Source organism: Megalopta genalis, chromosome 6 (assembly GCF_051020955.1).
Source record: "Megalopta genalis isolate 19385.01 chromosome 6, iyMegGena1_principal, whole genome shotgun sequence".
Taxonomy (NCBI): Eukaryota; Metazoa; Arthropoda; class Insecta; order Hymenoptera; family Halictidae; genus Megalopta; species Megalopta genalis.
The window spans coordinates 5173154-5196050 of record NC_135018.1 but is presented as its reverse complement, the minus strand read 5'-3'; the positions used below and the strand labels follow the sequence as shown (position 1 = coordinate 5196050).

At 38.2% G+C, this 22897-nt stretch overlaps 2 protein-coding genes across 10 annotated transcripts in view; one reads left to right on the top strand and one right to left on the bottom strand.

Moving 5' to 3' along the window:
• The window catches only part of LOC117223791 (insulin receptor), a 48955-nt gene extending 33542 nt beyond the window's left edge, over positions 1-15413 (top strand). For 7 of the 9 annotated variants that reach the window (XM_033476302.2, XM_033476306.2, XM_033476303.2 and 4 more), the window contains one exon: positions 172-15413. In XM_033476302.2, coding sequence (XP_033332193.1) covers positions 172-3201 — 3030 coding nt within the window. In that variant the 3' untranslated portion in view covers positions 3202-15413. The remainder of the gene's footprint in view (positions 1-171) is intronic. The other 2 variants (XM_033476307.2, XM_076522976.1) reach the window with 2 other exon arrangements.
• A 229-nt stretch (positions 15414-15642) lies between these two features.
• Positions 15643-22801, bottom strand: LOC117223772 (uncharacterized). The gene is made up of 5 exons (XM_033476268.2): positions 22580-22801; positions 18725-18959; positions 17989-18036; positions 15916-16047; positions 15643-15787 (listed from the first exon to the last, which is right to left on the bottom strand). The coding sequence occupies exons 1-5, from the start codon at positions 22779-22781 to the stop codon at positions 15643-15645; spliced, it is 762 nt and encodes a 253-aa protein (XP_033332159.2). The 5' UTR covers positions 22782-22801.
• Positions 22802-22897: the final 96 nt, after the last annotated feature.

The following is a 22897-nucleotide window of genomic DNA, read 5'->3' as shown; positions in this document are numbered from 1 at the left end:
GGTTCATTAATTCAAATTTTACATAAAGTTGCTAATACTCGTGTACAGAAATACAAACTTTTCTTTTGTTAACCGTTTCATTCAGGTAACTTGCTCCAAATAGTCCAGTCTGCATGCTTTGTATACAGTCTGTACAGCACGTGGATAATGCGAGTTTCTGTCAAATTACAGATGACCACGTGTCGGGTCTGTGAGAGCCAATGCCGGAAGGTGAATCATGGTGCTTTGATACGTCATATATCGGACGCGCAAATGTACCGTGGCACAACTGTGGTAAGAGGGGCTCTTGAGTTCCAGATCCGTAACGGGAATCCGAACATCATGAACGAGTTGACCGAGGCGTTCGGCCAGATCGAAGAAATCACGGAGTACCTGAAAATCACGCACTCGTTCCCCATCACGTCGCTGAGTTTCTTTAAGAAGCTGAAGGTGATTCGCGGCGAGAAACTAGACATAAACAATGCCAGCTTAGTGGTTCTGGACAATCCGAATCTGTCGGATTTGTTCCCGCTGGAACAGAATATCCAAATTGAGAACGGCCGACTGTTCTTCCACTACAACCCGAAGCTGTGTCTTTCGAAGATTCTGGAGCTCAGCAAGATGGTGAACATCACGAATTTCACGGATATGGAGGTGCAGCCGGAATCGAACGGCGAAAAAGTCGCCTGCAATGTCGTCAATATCAATATCACAGTGCGGGATTTAGGATCGGATTACGCGGACCTTGTCTGGGATAGCTACCAGCCGACCCCGGGCCAACAGTTGCTTAGCTACCTATTAAACTACATGGAGACGGAGAACGAGAACATCAGCTACGAGTCGAACGCTTGCGGTGGCAATAATGCGTGGCAGATCCTCGACGTCGACATCCCGAAGTGGAAGAATACAGTGTCCAAGCATATCACCAACCTGAAACCGTACACCATGTACGCAGTGTTCGTGAAGACGTTCAACGCCCGCAACACCAACAATTTCGTGAAGAACGAGGTCGGTCAGTCCGAAATTATCTTTTTTAGGACCAAAAGTACGATACCGTCTCCGCCAGTCAACGTAGTATGCAGTGTCAACAGCGAGTCTGAAATCTTGGTTACGTGGAAGCCACCGATCTTCCCGAACGGACCCATCGGATACTACATGATTTCTAGCTCCATGATTTCGGAAGAGAGCTTGGTCGCGCACCGAGATTACTGTAACAATCCTCTGCAGAACGAGGTCGAAGAGACAGTACCCGAAGTGTCCATCAAGACTCCCATTATGAACTCTGCTTCTTGTTGCTCGAAGGACAACCAACACGTGATCATCTCGAAGAAGTTCGAGATATTTTGCCACGAGAATACAACCATCAGCTATATTTCGCCCGGTTGGAGGGACTACTGCGTCTACAACAGCTACAACTCTGTCGACGACAAATTCTACGAGTTGTCGTCCTCGCTCCAGGAGAAGGAGAATTCTCAAAAGCCTGACAATTCGAACACCGTCGTAGACGCGTCCACCGTGACCTATAATGTCAGCGGAGCGAACAATTCGTTCGTGATAAAGAATCTTCGGCACTTCACACGATACAGCATATCCATTGCCGCATGCGGCATCAAAGTGAACGACTCGCACATGTGCTCGTCTATCCAATACACTACCGCCAGAACCAAGAAGTTGGATCACGCGGACGACGTGCTAAACGTAAAGGTATACGTAACCAACAACACCATCGTAGAAGTGATTTGGGACTTGATCAAGAATCCTAACGCCATGACAGTTACGTACACTATACAGTACACTAATCTCGACATCAAGGACGCTAAGAAGATTACGGAGTGTATTCCTAACATCGGGCAAAAGGAGAAGTTGAACAGGTTCTTCATTAAGAACCGTAGCCCTGGCAGGTACAGTCTGCGGATGAGATCTACGTCTCTAGCTGGCGATAGTCCCTTCTCCGATGTGGTTCACTTCTCCATAAACGTGTCGAACACTGCCCCGATTACTATGATATCTTTATTGACAGTAGCCACTTTTTCTGTTATCTCGATCACGATTTTCGTTCTGTTGAGGATACAGCATAAGAAGAAAAAGCAGGAGAGACTGATAGCAATCGTGAACCCGGATTATATAGAAACTAAGTACGTGATCGACGACTGGGAAGTGCCTGCAGAGAGTGTCGAGATCGTGGAGAAGCTTGGCCTGGGCAACTTTGGCATGGTATACCAAGGAGTCTACGACAAGACCACACCGGTGGCCATCAAAACGATCTCAAAGACGGCCAGCCAGAGGGAAAAGAACGAATTCTTGAACGAGGCTTCGGTGATGAAGAACTTCTCAACGTATCACATTATCAAACTCCTAGGCGTGGTGTCCATCGAAAATCCTCCATACGTTATCATGGAGCTGATGGAGAACGGAGATCTGAAGACCTATCTACGCAAGATTCGCGACAGACCGGATCTAGTTCCGGACGCCTGCGGAATCATGAGAATGGCGGCAGAGATTGCCGACGGTATGGCCTATCTGGAGTCGAAGAAATATGTGCATCGTGATCTGGCTGCGAGAAACTGTATGGTGTCCAAGGACCTGGTCTGCAAAATCGGTGACTTCGGCATGGCTAGGGATATCTACGAGACTGACTATTACAAAATCGGCCGGAAAGGCTTGCTGCCTATTAGATGGATGGCGCCGGAAAACCTCTCCGACGGTATGTTTACGTCCGATTCCGACGTCTGGTCCTTTGGTGTGGTTCTCTATGAGATCTTGACCTTGGCCGAAATGCCGTACCAAGGTTTCTCGAACGAGGAGGTGCTTAGCCACGTATTGCACAAAGGAACGTTGAACATACCGCGGAACTGTCCCGAGAATATCCACAAGATCATGGAAAAGTGTTTCAAGTGGCGGCCCAGCGATCGTCCCACGTTCATGGAGATCGTGGGCGAGCTAGAGCCTTGTCTTAGGCAGGACTTCTGCGAGAACTCGTTCTACCACTCCGCGGAGGGTGTGGAGAGCCGGAAGTCGGGCTTGAAAAAGCCTTATCATCCGGCTGCTCCTATCAGGTTCCACTGGGGCAACGAGACCGCCCGCTGGGTCAAGGAGTTCGAGGACAACGTGACGCTTTTAGATCAAACTAAGGCTGGCACCAGCAGAGGTCGCATCTTCAAGAACGGTTTCCAGCATTTCGGTAATGTAACCAATTTGGAGAACGTGCCTCTGGAACGGTGAGATTGACTTCGATGAACCAATCGTCCATCCAAGACCTTGTAGATACAATATACAGACGATATTCTGGGCAATATTGCGATTCTCCCGACGATCACAGGGGAATGTTCTCGTCGAGCTCCGATTATAGAACCTACCGGGGCTCTTTTACCAAGAGAACCTTGATGGTGACGAACGATTAATGAGATGTCGCCGTTCTGCGTGTCCAAAATCTTTTCCAGGAAGGAACTCTGCGTGATTATTCGAAAGAGTTTCTGTTGTATTAGAAGCGCAACCAAAAGTTCCTCGACCTTTCGAGGCAACCTCTGACCTCTTGTTCGATGAGCAATTTTAGCGTTTAGTAGCTGTAGCCGTCAATATCATCAAGAACTGATTAATTATACGAAGTTGAGTTGCATGATTATACATTGAATTTTTTGTTATTCGATATTCCTTAGAGTTTTATCATTCTGGGTTATACCTGGGTTGAGCATTGCAATGCGTTTTCCGAAAAATTGGAATCAATATGATACTACTTTTCTTGGGATTATCCTATCGAGCTGTTCACTTATTAATGAAACGATGTACAGTCAGTTTAAACAAATTTAGTATATCACTGATCGAGCAGGTATGAGACGAATCACTTTTACATTATTATATTAGGAAACACAAACATATATGCATATATTCATTTGGTAATAGTTAAAATAAAGAAAAAGGCAAACATAGAAAAAATGGGATAATAAGTGCATATAAAATTATTAGGCATGATTGTTTTTAAATAATTTTCAATCGGTCTTCTTCACTTGATTAATTTGCTGTTTTTTACCATCATGCCAACCAATCTTTTTTATTAAAACTTGATATATCAATTAATTATATTTTGATGTTGCATTTTTAAATTATGTTTACGGTTGTTATTAGTTGAATAATAAGCGATCCTTCTAGATTTCCTATATAGTAAAAGTTTTGATCATTGTTAACATTTAAATTTACAAGCAGACGCTGAAAACTATTAGCTATGCTTATACCAGATTTACTTCTGATTGTACGATCTATGTTTCAATTATTCCTGCCAATTTCGGTACCTTTGTACACGAATCATATTTTATTGCGCGTAGAATTTTGCCCCTCTACTTAATTCTCATTCACGAATTGCAGTTGGTGTTTCCAAATATTTCCAATAAGATCTCGTCTATTTATTGACAAACAAGAAACTAACTTCTACTTGACTTCGGACCACCGCACCAAATCTTGTTTCGAAATCTCGTTTATTTTTGTTATGTTTGTCTCTTTTGTTTCGATTGTTAACTGTTTCGTTAATAATAAATATTATATCTCTGAATAGAGTCATATACAAATTATTTAATTCTCATCTCCTCGATCGGAGATGTACAGCATTAAGAATATTTTACAACGTGTACGGAAACTTCTTCTACTGGCTGTACATTAGATGAAACTATGTTGCTTGTTTTTGTTGGCCAAACCGATACGCCGCGAAGAGTGTCTCAACAATGAAATCATTGTACACGTACGAAGGAAAGGTTCCCGAGCACTCGTTTCGCGTTGCGTCGCATCGCATCGTGCCAAACTCGACACATCAAGGTTTGCTTATACATATCTCTACAAACTCTACGTTGAATTGTTGTAAATAGAGATGACACGAGACACAACGTACATTGCTACCATTCGCGATTTTGGCCTATGTTACCTCGTCTTTTATAGAGAAATCTTGATCCGTTTCCACTTCAGTGGCACAGGATTACTGTTTCAGTGTGTTCTTCAGGATATAACCAGTTCCACGAGGAAGCTACTTCTTGGCTCGTGGATTGACTGATTTATTAAATGATATATAACAGAAGCGGAAAAAAATGAATGGAAAACGAAATCACTATAGTCAAGGGAAAACATCCGTTCCTTGTGAGAGAAAAACCGTAGCTTTCTCGCGGTGCCTCAGTATCTAGGAGATAAGTAGCGCAGGAGAAACACTAACACACGAGAGATAATTTCGGATCGACCAACCGGAAATTGCTTGCGCATTCGGCATACGCGATTCCAAACATACACACATCAGAGTTCCTTATTGAATGTATACCGTTCACGCGAGCCGCAATCCCGACGCGTTGCGCCAAAAAACTAGTGCCGAGGGTATTTTCCTCCGACAAGGAAACGGTCTCGAATGGGTGCGCGGTTTACTCGTAGAGGTATCATCTTGGTAAACTTGCAATAAGTATGCCAACAACCTTTGCAATAAGTATAAAGTAAGCTATGGGTTTAAGCGGGGAGAACCGAAGAAGACAAAAAGAGAGTATCTGTATTTTGTAGTAATAGATGTCCGGATGAGTATTTTTCTTGGCCGTATTTATTCTTAATCGATCGACTGAGGCAACGGGAATAATACAGAGACGCGACGTAGTCGAGGGTGGGATCGATTCGGACTGCGTAATCCAGTCCACCCCAATTTTGCTGAAGTGTCCTCCGGTCCTTCGTTGTTCCACGAACGAAAGAATAGCCGAATCGAATCGTTGGTACAATATTTCAGAAGCCTTCGATTATATGAGCCTGATGTTCCATTATTTTGTCGTGGGCTCTTTTGAAAAGATCAAAGAATTAGGACATCTTAGGTGTGCAAAATTCGTAACATCCTTTCACGGCTTCTTAAACTGCAGATTTTTATGCACCGGTCGATTTGTAAAATAAATTTAATCGTTGATGTCAACGAAAATTGAAAAGATTCATAATTTATTGTCCATATATACGGGAGATTTTCTTTTGTCTGATATTTAGAAAATCACTTACGAACATCATTCATAAAGATCCGCAGTATAACTATATGAAATTATATGAGAATTCGGAATATAGCATATTTATTACAAGATTTGCGCGAAAAATTCACACTTTAGTTAGTATCTCGTTTAATTGGAAAGCTACTTGCAAAATAAAAGATTACACAATCGACGGGACATTGAAAAGGAATACTTTTCTGATACCAGAAGAGTTAAAACTTTTACAAACAAGGAAGTAAACAAGTTCGATATCGAAAAATTGGAAGGTCTAATTCAGCGTCAGAAAATTATTGAACTTATGGGATATCCTAACATTTAGAAGTTTCTCGAATTTAGTAACATTGTTTTTGTTCGATTGATATTTGAATTTCTTGATGAGTATCGTAAGACAAATCTTACTAAACCATTATTACCAACATTTTATTGGAACAAAAATAACATTTCCGTCTCGTACTCCATTGTTTCGATTCTTGTTTGTTTTAGTTATGTGTTCAATGTATCGTCGATTTCGCAGCAGTAGTTTACTTAATTTATAGGGAAAGCTAATGGTGCATGTAATCGAACGTCCAACACAGGCTGACATTACATATTTTACGAAGTCGATATTCTTTCTTAGGTGGGCGGCTAGTGGTTGAGAATAATGCTGGTCGGAAGAAAGTGTAGTGTTTAAGACGGTACGTGTGTACAGTACACAGTCGGAGGTATTCTAAGATGTTACTGCAGTTTAATAGTAACGAAAGAAAGAGATTAAGCGTTAAGTAGCTTCGCGTTTCCGAAGTGAATCTCGAGGACAGGTGTTACTTATTGAACAAGGACAGGCAATGATTATCAGGAATGAATAATTGAATGAGTATCCATGATAATTCTCTAAATAATTCTCTCTGCATTTGTTCTGTTCTATATGTAACGATTTGCTTGAATGTCGAGTTTACTGATAATCGTGGACCATGGGATAATTACACTTGAAAACAAAATTCACGTCAACAGAGTGACAAAAATGAGTAGATATAATTTATAATAGTAGAGACAGATTAAAAGAACTTAAAAATATCTATGTATTATTTTGAATCTACTAAAGATACGCAATTTTTATTTGGCTCGTATTCCTTCCAATTGATGTATCGAATTTTCACTTTGCATAAAAATCCACTATACGTCTATACATACATCTAGAACTTAGAATTGCTGGCTCATGCTGTTCTCCTTAGTTAAATCGTACTAACTAATATTTCTGAACATCTAAAAACCAAAGCTTTAAATTAATAAAATAATCTTACAAATAAATAAATGGAATTACATTTGAAACTCTTATGAAGGCACGCGATGTTCTAAATATTTTAAAGTATCCTGAAAAGTGGTAAATTAGTAGATGAGTCATTTTAAATAAGGACGGCCGTATAGTGGGCAGAAATTAATCGGAATTGACCTGAATGTTTAGAGCATCTTCGATTGCTATCGTTTCTTGTTATAAATAGAGATTGGATAATATTACGTTATCAGAGGAGTACGTTTTGAGGTGCAATTGTGTGTTTAGATTCCGCAATTTTCAGTATACATACGACAGAAGCTTGAACCGTGTCCCGAGTTCGCACGATCGCACACGTTGTACATACTGTGTAACAACAGTAACGTTAACGATAATAAAATAAAGAACGACTACCCAGATAGAACGGTTTCGACAGATCGTTGGTCCGACGTTGCTCGTGTATGAATACAAATTCCGTCGACTTTACGGATGGTAGAGAACACTAACGAATTTAACCATACTGTCGGAGTGGCATGCAAGTGCCACAAGTTGTTTCAAACGGTCGAGAGAAGTTTGAAACAGTGAACGTGTCTTTTCCCCCATTCCATTTGGTGTTCATTATCGACTAATACGTACGATCGATGTACAAGGAGAAGAAAGAAACGGAGGATTGAATTTCACTGAACGCGTAAAAAAGAGACGAGAGACTGGAAAGTAGAATATTATCGAAATCAAAATACTCTTAATGGGCATTAACGTATCTCCCGCGAGCTTCAAGAGGAAAAAGAAGTTGAAAAATACGAATATTTTGTTACTGTTGCAATAATAGAGAGTTAAATCGTGTAAATAATAAGGGAACCCGTGCGCTCGCGTGTCTTGTCCGGGGCTAATTAAATAAATAAACTAAATAACGGCGAAGGGGATTATTAATGATATTAGGTGATAATAGAAAAAGCTGCGACGACCGAGTCAATCTCGGGCCAACGGTGGCGATCGATCCGCGTCGTGTTCTATCTAGGTAATTAATTTAATATTTATTATTGTCGTCTAGTGCCTGAAGGCAGGAAGATGTCGTTTCAAGTGCGTTTCTTCCGTTGAGCAAGAGAATCTCTGAATTCTCAAAGGGAATGCGCGACGCGACCGGAGAAACAGTTTTCGTTGGTCGTCCCAAGTGCCGTAACTAGAAGGCCTTTCCTCGCTCTATAAGTCACTAAGATACGTAATTACTAGTTTATACTCTGTTTTATTTAAACCGACTTGTATGTAATACGCGTAACAAGTACATGTACCGGTTCGTTCACTGTAAACGCTGCATAAGAGGTCCAATCGCGATATATATATGTATATAAATATTAATATATGCAACTCATTAATCCCTGTACACATAGAGAAATCTTGGGATTCTAGGATTACGAGAAATCGGGTTTAAGCCTTTGCGGACGAAATCAGAATTGATCGATGAATTCGTTTCGGAGAGGAGCGTAACTAATGTGTCTACCTTCTGCATTTATATTTTACAAAACAGAAATCCTATCTAGCAGATTTCAACTGCGGTAATCTCAAACTTAGCGTCTCACGTTGATTCGAATCATGATCATATTACATAACTAGACTATTTTGCAGATGTTTGTTCGCAAAGTGTTAACTCAAAGCTCTCAATGAGTGATCAATCAAGCTTAGCCCGTGAAATTGTAGACCCGTTTTTACGGTTCGCAATAACGTAATTTATTGACAGTCCTCGAACCGTAGCTTTCCTCGCCACGATATTTGTACAGCACCTTAGTTACCTAAGTGACTAACGTAAGTAGGCGTGTCCAACTGTTACAAGATAACGACTAAGGGTAGTATCGGGATCGAAGTTATGATTTTTCAAACTTGTCTCACTTCGAAACCATGCAATAAACGAAAGATAAATTGCGAACTTGACTAAAACCTCAAATAATAACAAAATTTAATGGGATTGCTTGAAAATGTATGTTTTAAAAGCGTCCAAAAAATTGCATGAATTGTCACAGTCTATTTATTATTTTCGAGAGAAAAGAAGAAGCATTTGTGACCAGTGCCTGTGCTTCAACCTTGGACCATTCCACTAGTGGTTTTTCACTACTGGTGGCGTGGCTTATGGCCCCGGCTGCTCTGTCCTAGTTGGACACGGATCGACTAAGCGGTTAATTAGCTGATATAATGTACACCTTTGTTTCTCATTTCGAAAGCATTGACTATGCTACCGAAAACTGTTCGCGCCCCTTGGCATCATCACACACGATCCTATTTCATTTGTTGTTAATTTCTGCTAGGATATTGCAGCATTTCGAGAATAGTGGAGCTCAAGTATATCGAAAGGCAAATACGACTCGTCGTAGATCAATTCCATTCGGTAATCGTTCTAGTTACGGTACTGTAGACGTAGAACGCGCGTACGGCAAAGTTTCAACGGACTTGCACCGAAGACTTGGTTTTAAATTAGAGGTGTCTCTCGCTTCATTTTGATAGTCTCGTTTAACCTTTTTGCCGAATCAATTGACTGCGTGGTTTTTGGGCTGCTGCTTCGTTCGTGAACCGTGTTAGTAAATACGGTTCATCCGATTCAAAAGGCAAAAAACCATTAAAATAAAACATTACCTCGCAGAGTAACAACATGTAAAGGAAACAACGACTTTAGTTTCGGATGCACTGTCGCTCAAAAATGCTTACGATATTTAATCCTCGTACATTGCTCAGAAACGATTAGTTAAAAAATTCGGGGATAGTATCTCGTTTGTGCCATTTTGACCCAACAGCAGTTTTTCGATGGCAATCTTTTTTATCTACGAATTAACGAACAATGCAAGATTCATATCACTTTTCAGAACTCTTCTTTTGAAAAATTCTGGAGCTGTCATTTCTCTTGTACATAGTTGTTGCTCTATATTATTTAAACGTTAACATCAATAACTTGTATACATTGTACACGACTTAAGGAATGTTTTCCAGAGTTGAATGCCAATTGTGATCCAACTGAATTCGCAAAATATAAATAACCTAATTTTCTGAATAGCGCATAAGCGTTAAATCAATGAATTATGTTTCAGCTACCTTTAATATCATATTCCAAGAAAAAATTTACATCTAACAACGGAAAACAATCAAACGAGGACAATTTTAGAAACGCAAATTCATCGGTGATCAAACATTTTTGAGCGTTAGAGTATCATTGATCGAAAATCGTCTTCATCGTCCAAGATGTAAGCGAGTCTTTGGTTTTAAGTTCATCGGCGCGATCGTTGCTTAGAATATAAGTTTTGAAGAATAGATGTGGAACGCGTTCGTTTGCGGAAGGAAAAAAAAAGACATTGAAAAACGATCGACGAAGCGTTCTCAGCTCCGTATCATTTTTCGTTAATTGAGTAGCGACGATGCTGATTTGCGAGACCAACGAAATGGGTCGCATCTCTTCGTCAGAGAAAGATTTATCCATGATCTATCAGCTGCCACTATCCTCTCAAACGATTTCTACCGATCTTCCATCCACGTCAACTTCGCTCTGTGTGACACTCGACTGTATCCTCACATTGCATCCTAATTGATGTCGTATAATATGCGACTGTTGTACTATTTTAAGTACAGAATCAGTTTTTAAGATGTCTTCGACAAAGCGGTAGTTGTCTTTTTTTTTAGTGAAAATGATTATATGAATTATACGTCATTTGCAAATACAAGGAAAAGGAAACCAGATTCAATAGAACAGGTGCACAGAATATTTTGTCGCAAATGAAAGATATACAGCATGAACGAATTCAACATACTGACATAAGCAAAAAAGTTCATATTAACGAACACTTCTCGCAATCTTGTTTTAGGTTGCAATCTTGATCTAGCTTTCACGTAGACGTAACCATATCTTATCAAAGATTATCGAAATTCGACTTTGTGTGATCTTTGTCAAATCGTGTAAAGAATTATTAACCAATATCTGATTTCGTTGTATCTATACATGGAGAAGATTGTTACAACAAAAAATATATATATAATAGTATAAGTTTATGTGAGCTTTTTTGCTTCTTTTAGTGTGCTGAATTCGTCCCTGCTGCGCTTCCGACTTGCGACGCAACACCCTATGTAACGTTTAATAAGAAGATGAATAGAATTTCACCAGCAGAAATGGGATCAAGTACGTTGTAAGTAGATTCGAATCTAACTTAATAGCTTTGAATATCTCATTAATCCTTCGAAAAAGGAAAGCTGTACTTTCAACTAGAGTCGAATTCAAAGGAGGTAGGTTCGGTTACTTTAAACTCAAGTGATGCTTCCAAGTAATACTAAAATCCTGGTTGAGAGTAAATTTAAACGGTTAATATCGATGTAACTACCATCGAAAGTTCTCTATTCTTTGAAACAATGTATACTCCAGTGAAAATTAGGCGCAAGTAGTTGAGATTACGTATTTATATTTTTTAACTCGAAATAGTTTGTCTTTTACATGTTAAGCAATTAATTTATCTATTTCTGCCTGTATATTTGTAAAAATTCAAAAATAATATCCGGTTAAGAATTATTGGCTTTAACCTATTTGCTTTTTTATTGATAATGTTTCCTGCCCTCGAGAATAGTCTTTCTGTTTCCGATTCAACAGATGTTCCCATGATGCAAAGGTATTTGCGAACTACTTTTGCTCAAATGAAATATTGGATGCAATTAAGAGACTAGAACAATACAAAATTGACCTTACGATTTATTTATTGTGATTTCATATAGTTTCGTATTACCGTAAGTAAGAAAATTGAAAAGTAGGAAAAAGAGGTCATAAACTGAACATGGTTGTCGTATCTACTCTTACTGAGCTATATCTATTGATATTTAAATTATATTGAAATCCAAGTATTATTTCTGAGGGATTCTAATCTTTTTAAGATTAAACTAATTACGAGTACTCATTTCGAAATTCGAAAGTAATTTTTATAAAATTATCGTGCTACAAGTATGTTCATTAAAATCTTATTAATTTTAAATAGCAATCGTAACTGACTAGGATTTCTAAGTACAGTAAATTCTCTCCAATTCTCTCAACTTTTAATTAAAAAATGAACAATTAAAGCAGAGGAGATACGATTATTCGAGGCTCGCGGCTCGTTTTTATAATCGCCGATTGTCAACGATTATAAGCATGAGCTATACAAGGCTCGAATAATCGTATCTTCTCTTCGCAAATTGTCCATTTTTGTTTCTAAGCTGAGGGACAATTGGAGAGAATTTACTGTATATTGAACTTGATCCCATGCCTATTCATCAATTTTGCTGTCAGACGCGTGAAAACGACAATTTTTTCTGCCAGAATAACACGAAATTCACCATTTTAGACATTATGGTTGCAAACGTCGTGGTTCCATGCGACAAATACAATTTTGTTACTTCGCACGTGTCATGAATTTGGACGCAGTCACAGTCTATGCTTTTGTTTGTGTCTTGTGTTAATCGATCGGCTGACTAGGACTAGATTCTAATTGAATAGCGCACAGCGACGAGTTGTTACAAAATCGTTCATTACAGAATTCGGCTTCAGTCCGGATCTCCGCAGAATTTATTTCTCTACCGAGCTGCAAGTTTGTTTCCTACAAAATTGCAAGATTTCTGGAACGTTATCGTGTTGCGAGGATAGTGACTCGTTTTAACGTAACTTTAGGCATGGATGACGCCGTGCTAGAATGAAAAAATCCATACTACAGACCTTCTCCTAAAAGACACGATTCCTACTAAAAAAAAAAATCCTGCCATACGTATCTTCCAAGACAGAGACTACAATTGTTTCGTCCAGTTTTCTAATAGTTAACGAATTATTTAAAGTAGGTGTTGTTAATCCTCACTGTGGTCCCTTAGTTCTTCAACTTAATGTGTTTGTTCGTGCCAAATTGATACAGTGGTTCAAAATCAATGTGATGGAAAATTAAGTAATCGATTTTGCAAAATCCTTTACAAAGTGAAGGCAGGCAAGGTACAATAAGTATTAAAATGTTCAGTTAAAATATTTATTTTTCCATATTCTTTATTATTATCTGCCGCAATATTTTCATTGTACCTATAATACTCTTTTTGGCTTATTATATCGGTTTAAAACGATATGCAGAACGTGCTACTTATTCAGAATCAATGAGAAATGTATAAAATTGATATAACTAACGGGTGAGGACTAAGAGTCAACTTATTACTATATGTGGCTTTTAAAATGCTTCACCGAATAGAATGTATTGACACGCGAACGATTTGAGTTTTATCCGCGATTGAACAATGTGTTATCATATCTGTACTTAAAGTTACGGGTGAACATGTAATAGTTGTTAAGGATGAAACATCTGGCGAACATATATCAACGATCAGCTTGATAGTGGAATCGTCGCACAGGATTTTGAACCTGCTAGCTGGACAAAAGCCAAAATTTAACTTGTAGTTGCTGATGGCATTTCTTCGTAAGTGAACTGAAAAAAGAAAAATTGAATTCGACGTATGCTGACTTGTTAGACTGTATGTTGAAGCATGTTAAATCAACACAGGAAAATATAGTTTTGCCCAGCTAGTTTCAACCTTCCGAAACACTATGCGTCGAAATGATTCTCTCTGGTAACAGCAGAAGTTAGTAATTTGAAAATTCGGAGGATCGCGACGACAGAGTACGACCCAACCTGATTTGCAATCCGTACAAATTTGTGCAAGTTCCGGCTTCACCCTGAAGAAGAATGCGAATAAGTAAACGTTGACCGCGTGAAATCGAGAATACGCCTAGCGAATACAGTGATTCTGAAGAACCGATATCACTAAGATTGTACTTCTAGGAACAAAATCCTAGTGACTTTTAAAAAAGTTGATGTCTGGCAAAGAGGAATAGATTTTTTTCGGGATTAAGTCGGCACAACGCAATAAAAGTGCCGACGGTAAATCTATGAACAGAGGCACTTAGCTATTATATGTATATAAGCAAAGACGTGCACACGATTAAAGGTGAAAGATTAAACAAGCGAAGCATGAAAGGCAAATTATATACGTAATAATTCCTACGATATTGTATGTATAAGAATAGAAGAAGAGAAGAGTATCTTTTCAGTCTTATTATCGCCAAAATTAAGACATTGCTCAACATGTAAACAACATACATAGTCTCGCTTATCCTTGAATAATTTTTCCACGGCGAACGACACTAATGTCCGTATTGCACGTCACACATTCAATCGAATAATGAATTGGATATAGAAATTGGATTGAATAATGAATTAATAAATAATAATGAATTGGAATAAGGAATTGCACCAAAATGATTGGCGATAGGCTACGGGGAGCCAGAGACTTCAAAGACTTTCGTTAGTTATTTGTAGCTCTAGATATTTCTTGCACCATCTGTCGTAATAAATAGATAACATATTTATTTTTTATTCCGGAGTTCAGAAGCAGAAACTGTCTCTTAAATTAATTACTTTGAATTAATTACGAGAGTTCGTCTCTGCCTCACTATTTAATTGAGCATAATCGGTATTTTCATCGCTACTTTCAGTACTATAAACAATCGTCCGTTTTTCTTCTAGTTTTGTTTGTGTCTTGCCTTCCAGATGGCATTAAAAGCGATCGTAAAATTATTAAACGTGAAATTTACAACTCAAGAGCGAAGAACAGCGACGATTTTTGAAATCTCATCAGAACTCTCCTGATCGTATTAATTGATCATCTAGAATCTGGATGCCAAGTTTCGAATTTCCTCTGTTGGATTGTTTATAATCGTAATAAGCATGATCCAAATACGTATCCAAATTCGATATAACCGATTGGCAATTAAAATGATTATGAAATCTTTTAATGGTTTTTTGTTTGTCAGGAGTATGGAAAAAATGTGTTGTATATAGTGTACGATAAACGAGAACAGTATAAAATTATTAGGCAAATTATATTGCTTCGTATACACCACACAAGAATATTTCAATTGAAGAATGTTTGGTTACTTGTCAGATGTGATTTACTCTTGCTGAAAATCGTTCGGCTCATCCGAACCGTCGCGCGTTGTCGCCGCGACCTTCACCACGCTCACCAGGTCTAATTATTATATATTTATACAAATGTACATACTTACATTGCACTAATTTAGTATTGCCGCTGAGTATTACAACTAGTCACATAAGCCAAAAGTTTGTTACTCTCGCAAAGTTTTCTTTTTTCTCAGTTTTGTAATAAAGGAGGATGTCTAAAAACTACGAGTTTGATTTCTCACCCCGACAGCCATATAATAATCGTGCGTAATTTATTTGTTTATACGATGTAACAATAAAAATACTAAAATATCTAGCGTATTATGGATTGCTACGAGATATATCAGTTTCTAGATATTTCTTGCACCATCTGTCGTAATAAATAAATAACATTTATTTTTTATTCCGGAGTTCAGAAGCAGAAACTGTCTCTTAAATTAATTACTTTGAATTAATTACGAGAGTTCGTCTCTGCCTCACTATTTAATTGAGCATAATCGGTATTTTCATCGCTACTTTCAGTACTATAAACAATCTTCCGTTTTTCTTCTAGTTTTGTTTGTGTTTTGCCATCCATTTCCTCCATATTTAATTTTCTGCAAGTTAAACAATAGATACGTACTAACATTAAGTTACATTATCTAAAGTGACATAATCGAATGAATCTGTTTTATATGATGTAAGGCAAGCATGGGCGAATCGCGACCCGTGACTCGTCCCTCACAGACTCCTGCGACACAAGAAACGATATGGATATTGTTTCTTTTGTGCTTCACGCTCCATGTTACGTGTAGCAATGTGCATGAAGTAGTAGTAATGAATTTTGTGGCCCCCAGCCGAAATGACTCGCCCATGCCTGAATGTAAACGAATATTATAAAGTAAAAAGATCTACGAACAACAGATATATTAGGGTGTCCCATAAGTTCCTTCCGCGCCGCGCTACGAATGACTTTAACACTTTATCGACCGCTAGCCTATTTATCGGCTTTTCGATTGCCAATGTTTATCGATCGCTAGCCTATTAATCGGCTTTTCGATTGCCAATGCTTATCGATCGCTAGCCTGTTAATCGGCTTTTCGATTGCCAATGCTTATCGACCGATAGCCTATTAATCGACTTTTAGCTATCGACGGTTTTCGCTTCTTTACTGTTTTGTTAGTAGCTGACCTCCCCATATCCTTATGAATTATAATTATAATAATTATATTATTATTTATTATTATTTTTAAAGGAATAAGCACAACACAATGAATAGCGAAAATTTAGCCGGTACTGGGAGCAAATGCGCGCGCGACTAAGCCAGTCCTTACTGAGTGGCAGCCTCAACCACGACCGAACGATAAAGTGTTAACTGGCTGTGTTTATATAAACACGAAGGCTTATCTCTTGGCTGTTTAGGGTATCGGTTGCAGTCGTCCCAGAGCTCTTTTAGAGTATGTTTCGTTGGTGAGACAAAGTTCCTTATCAAATTTTTTCTGCGCCGTTCGATATGGATAGCCAAAATAAGCATTTGCGGCATGTTGTGCTTTATTGCTTTAAAAAAAGTGATAGGGCAAAGGACACTGCAAACGAGATTTGTACCGTTTACAGTGATGGTTCTACGACTATTAGGACAGTCCGCAATTGATTTGAGAGATTTAGATCTGGCAATTTTGATTTGAAAGACGAAGACCGCAGCGGCCGACCAACAACGACGGATGCGGACCTTGTCAAAGATATGCTCGCTGAAAATTCGCGATATAGTGTGTGCGAGATAGCGAATGCCACTTACATACCCAGGACAACGGTACATAAGCATTTAATCAAGATGAGATATGTGAATCGATTCGAAGTTCCACACCGTCGATAGGTGTTGACACCAGCCTTATGAACCGCGTCTCTACGTGCGATTTGCTTCTCCAACGACATGGAAGAAATCCTTTCCTATAGAGACTTGTCACTGGAGACGAGACTTGGATCTTATACCAAAATGTGCATCGAAAACGAACTTGGTCAAAAGGAAATAGTCCCTCAATTGTTGCGAAGTCAGGACTTCCTCCGAAGAAAGTTCTTTCGTGCGTTTGGTGGGACTGGAAAGGCGTAGTCTACCACGAGCTCCTTTCTCAAGGTGAAACGATCAATTCGGCTAAATATTGTAATCAACTCGATGAATTGAAAGCCACCATAGCAGAAAAACGGCCAGAATTGGCGAACCGACGCGGCGTCGTTTTTCATCGCGGCAACGCAAAACCGCGTGTTGCGTTGTTTGTAAGACAAAAATTATTGCAGTTCGATTGGAACGTTCTACCTCATCCTCCGTACTCTCCAGACATTGCTCCATCCGATTATTACTTGTCCTTCTCGTTAAAAAATTCTCTCCACGAAAAACGGTTCAAATTCGTAAGCGAAATAAAAACGCACCTTGAACAATATTTTGCAAATAAGCCTCAACAATTTTGGAAAGAGGGCATAATGAGGCTTCCTGAGAGATGGAAGAAGGTTATAGAACAGAACGGTTCATATATATCATAATAAATCCATCTTAAACAAAAAATATCGTGTATTCATTTCGCATCAAAAAAAGGGAAGAAACTTATGGGACACCCTAATACTTATGAAGTGTAAAAATGTAAGCGATTATAAATTTCTATAATATTGTAAGCATTTTACAATATAATAAGTTACATGGTTTCCGAACTTGTATTTATGACGAAAATAATTCCGTATTCGATGAAGGATCATAGCACATATTAATATTAACAACGTTCCCGATAGACCAAGTACTACTGCCAGGAGAACGGTGTCAATTTCTAACCAGGGGTCTTCGTCAACGTGACTCTTGGGTGCTAAAGTGATTGGAGACCTAGAATTGTAAAAAATGTAGTTAATCAACGTTCGAGAATATTTTTCTCTTGTGCTGTAAATTTTGTATCATTCTGTATTGAGAATATTCATGAATATCAGGATATGATATACTCTCAAAAGGTGGAAAATATTTATTTGCATAAAAATTATAATTTCATGCAAAACCGTTAAATTTTGCAAGTAAAAATATTACAGATAAAAACGACTGTTGTGTGTTGCTTTATAAGAATGATGAGACAAAATTTATGTTTACTTTTCGCCATTGCTATTACAACGTACGCTTTAATTAAGAAATGTGTGTGCGTGTGTACGTATATATTAGTGGTATTACACAAAGATTCTTTCTTAAATAAAATATGGAAGAAAGAATTCCATATATTACAGTATTACAAAGATTCTTTCTTAAATAAAATATGGAAGAAAGAATTCCATATATTACAGTATTACAAAGATTCTTTCTTAAATAAAATATGGAAGAAAGAATTCCATATATTACAGTATTACAAAGATTCTTTCTTAAATAAAATATGGAAGAAAGAATTCCATATATTACAGTATTACAAAGATTCTTTCTTAAATAATATATGGAAGAAAGAATACCAACAATTTTAAAATAAGCAATGTGTTAAACCGATCGTTTTCGTTGACATGGTAGATTTAGTGTTTAAGTAAAAATATTTACTCACGAAGGTTCGCTTTCCTCTTTAGCGAGTTCATCAAAGGATTTTTCTACTACTCTACTGAGATCTTTCCCCAGTTGTGTGAAGGTGGATTTACCCAACCAATCAGCTAAGTCGTCGCGATTTATTTGACGTAATCTGTGCGTTAATGCTTCGTGCGTTTTTCCTTTACCCTCGGAGGGAGAACTGTTCCAATGGATCAGGTGTCGAATACAAGGTATGTCATCGTCTACATTTCGTTCTTACAAAATTACGAATAACTATTTCATTAGGTCATATGAAGCGTATAATCCTGATGATAAAACTATTTTATATACGAACAATCTTTGAATAACACGGTTGTATTTGAATTACACAAAGTTCATATAGCAGGTTTAAATATTGCTTTGGACTTCAACCCTTAACGCTCAGTTAGCTCCAATACAGAGACATCTAATGTTTATTTCACAGTTTAAGCGGAGCGTCAAGGTTTAATAGTTTTAAAAGTTTCCTTGTTAACTAAATATAATTGTCTGAAGACAATTATATTCCTTGTCTAGACTTGATCATTACTTAGATTTTACAAGAAAAATATTTATATACTATGATTTGATTTATAGCTAATACTTTCATGGTGAAAGATGTATTACAAATAGTTAGATATATTATAAAATATAATATTTTGAACAACTTTTTCCTATATATAGGGTGTTCCACAATTATTTTAACAGCCGAAAATGAGGGGTAGCTGAGGTCATTTGAAGTAAAGGTTATATCAAGGTCATGTCAAGGTCATGTAAAGGTTATATCAAGGTCATGTCAAGGTTATATCAAGGTCATGTCAAGGTTATATCGAGGTCATGTCAAGGTCAACATATGACATTTTTAAGCCAGGTGTACAGTGAAGATTAACAAAGTACGTAAATAATATTTTAATTTAAACAATTCCGTGTACGAACACAGTTCATCGAATGATTCGCATAGCTAATTTGAATGACCTTGACATGACCTTGATATAACCTTGATATGACCTTGATGTAACCTTGACATTGTACGAGGTCAATGCACTATCCTGCACACATTTCCGTGCATCAAGTGGATTTGCAACTAAATGGGTGAGTTTCTTATTGATAATATTCTTCATATTTCTCTAACAAACATATCCTTTAGATCCGTTAACACGATTATTATTTATTAAATGAGCTTTGCGAATCATTCGTTGAACTGTGTTTGGACACGGAAGTATTTAAATTAAAATATCATTTACGTACTTTGTAAATCTTCACTGTACACCTGGCTTAAAAAATTCATATGTTGACCTTGACATGACCTTGATATAACCTTGATATAACCTTGACACGACCTTGACATAACCTTGACATTGTACTATCCTGCACACATTTCCATGAATGAAGTGGTTTTACAACTAAATGGGTGAGTTTCTTATTGATAATATTCTTCATACTTCTCTAACAAACATACCTCTTACGTCCTTTAACACGATTATTATTTATTAAATTAGCTTTGCGGACACGCAATTATTTAAATTATAATATCATTTACGTACTTAGTTAATCTTCACTGTACACCTTGCTTAAAAATTTCATATGTTACACACGAGGTGTCATGCACACTAGAAAATTAAAACGGCCGTCACGGTTAAATTACTTATTATTTCGGGTCCGAAAAATTAGTAAATATTCATCAGACGTTCTAAAGTAAAAGTGAACAGCGTTTTTCTTACAAAATATCACTGTTACGTAGTAAAAAAATCCGGAAAGTTCTCGCTTCGTGATTTCTTCAATACTTCGAACGCGGCTCGAGTCCGTCCCGACCATCTGTCAAAGCCTCGTGCTGCGGGCTCTCGAACTTCGCGCCGTCACCTCTCATTGGTCAGTGTTTTCCGTTAATAACTCGTAAACAAAGCCGCAGATTGCATTTTCGCAAAGGAAGAAGTTACTTCAAATCACCTCAGCTACCCCTCATTTTCGGCTGTTAAAATAATTGTGGAACACCCTGTATATATGACAAGCACTCGCTTAGTTTCTGAAATATTAAGGAAAAATTGTTGCTACTAGTTATTGAATTTCGTTTATACGTGCATGTTGCGGCAGCGTGTGTGGGTGAGTCAGCGGCCACCGCTCGGTTAAAAAAAATGTTCTTAAATGCATTATACCAGTGCTGTTCGACAGACCTCGCGGCGGCGAAGGGAAAAGCCATGGGCTAAGAGCGATGGACGTTTACGTTTTCATGCCGTCCTTCCTCTCTCACTCACACGCATTGCCGTTATATGCTGATCGTCCGATGCTGATTCAATTTCACTCAATCTCGACGTAACCTGCAATCGATCTCTGACACCGTCCTTCAGCCAAATAACGTGTCGTTACTGGTGGGGAGTCTCGCGAGAAGCTAAGGGGCACCATAGCCCTCGGGAGTGGGTCCTAGAGCCCGCCGATCGGTGTTTGCTCTGGACTGAAAATCGCTGCCCGTGTAGTCAAGCTGTTGAACAGTTCTGTATTATACGTTGCGGTGATCGATGGACAATAAAGGTTCCTGCACAGTTGCTTCTACGAGACTGCAATAAATCCGCATTTCCCATGAACGTTTGCATGTATGGTCTTTTCGCCTCCTACACTTTGCCAACTCTGACCAAACCATGGACGCGATTAAATTTTTGTAGAACTTGACGAAAAGCTACGACCTTACTAATTTGGAGATTAATCTGGGTTTAAGAATGTACGGGAGCGGAGTTGCGAATGCAAATATTCATAGAAAGTGCAGATTTACTTTACGATCGCGCGAGCCTTCTTTTATAGGCAGAAGAAGAATGGCTTCGGCTGGCACGGCGTTCATCGATACCGACATTGACGCATAACTATGTAATCAGAATTCATTATCTAGTAGCAATAGCACGTTGACTGCCACGCGTATTTACAACAAAATTTCCTACAGGCCACCCGTGCCGCTATAGGAAGCGTGCGCTGTTAATTCATGTCTGTTTCTGTTCCTGCATGAACAGTTGGAATCTTTGCCGAGTACGGAATGGTATAACTTAAAATCTCTGCCCTTATTTTTTTCAATAATGAAAAGAGATCGGATTGCCCGGAAGGAGAAGCATAAATAGAATTACATCGTCAGATTCTGATTCGGATACTGATAAATACAATCTTAGTGATAATGGATGTTATGAAGATACTATTGACGGGATTTTACGAGAATTGGTCATGGAAGAAGAAAGAAATGTTGATGATACCGAGGAAGCTACAGTTCAAATAAAAGATACGAAATGGACCGATCAGAGGCACGAGCAAATCTGAAAAAACCAACAACTTTTTGTCCAAGCTGTCCTAATCAACTTCAACTATGCAGAGAATGTTTTAATGTTATACACTGCGAATAATTTTTTTAATAAACCATTTTTATAAGAATTCAATCGTTTCATTACCTCCTGTGGAATATTTGTCCAAATATTTTCGGAAATCCTTTGTAAGTAGTCAAATCAGCGTCACCCGAATTACGGGTGACGTGGCCTGATGAGAACTTTTGCTGTCACCCGAATACGGGTGACGCGGCAGTCAACGTGATAGTCTTTCTTTAATATCTCGGAAATGAAGCGAGTGCATGTCAGATATGTATAGAAAAAAGTTGTCCAAAATGTTGAGTTTTGTAACATATCCAACACCATCTAAATCGGAGAAGAAGTAGCTTCTACAATTTGACCTAATATACGTATGTACATAATGTACTTTCATACGTTGGGTGAATTATGCTATTTGTTATCGTAATATAAAATGCAATTGTGGAAGATTTCATCTGGATTGGACAGAAATAGTTAAGAGCTACAGGGAAATCACAAACAGATATTGTATAAATTTGATATACCAGCTTCTGCTAGATTATTTGGTAATTCGTACGTCGTATAATGAAGAGCAGCGATTAATCTTCGACATTCGAAAGGATTCAGACGTGCAGCCAAATATTCTAACTCGTTCGCGTTAACGTCAATTGTACTGAAAACTCTGTATTGCGATAGAATTGTAATATAACACAGGCGTATAGACCATATGGTCGTTGTTAATAACATTTTCGTTGTGAAAGGTTACAATACGACTTCACAATTGCGATGTATGTACTTGAACAAAAGAACTGACATCTTTTAAGTAACATAGTAGCTTGTGGAAAAAAGCATTTGTTTAGAAT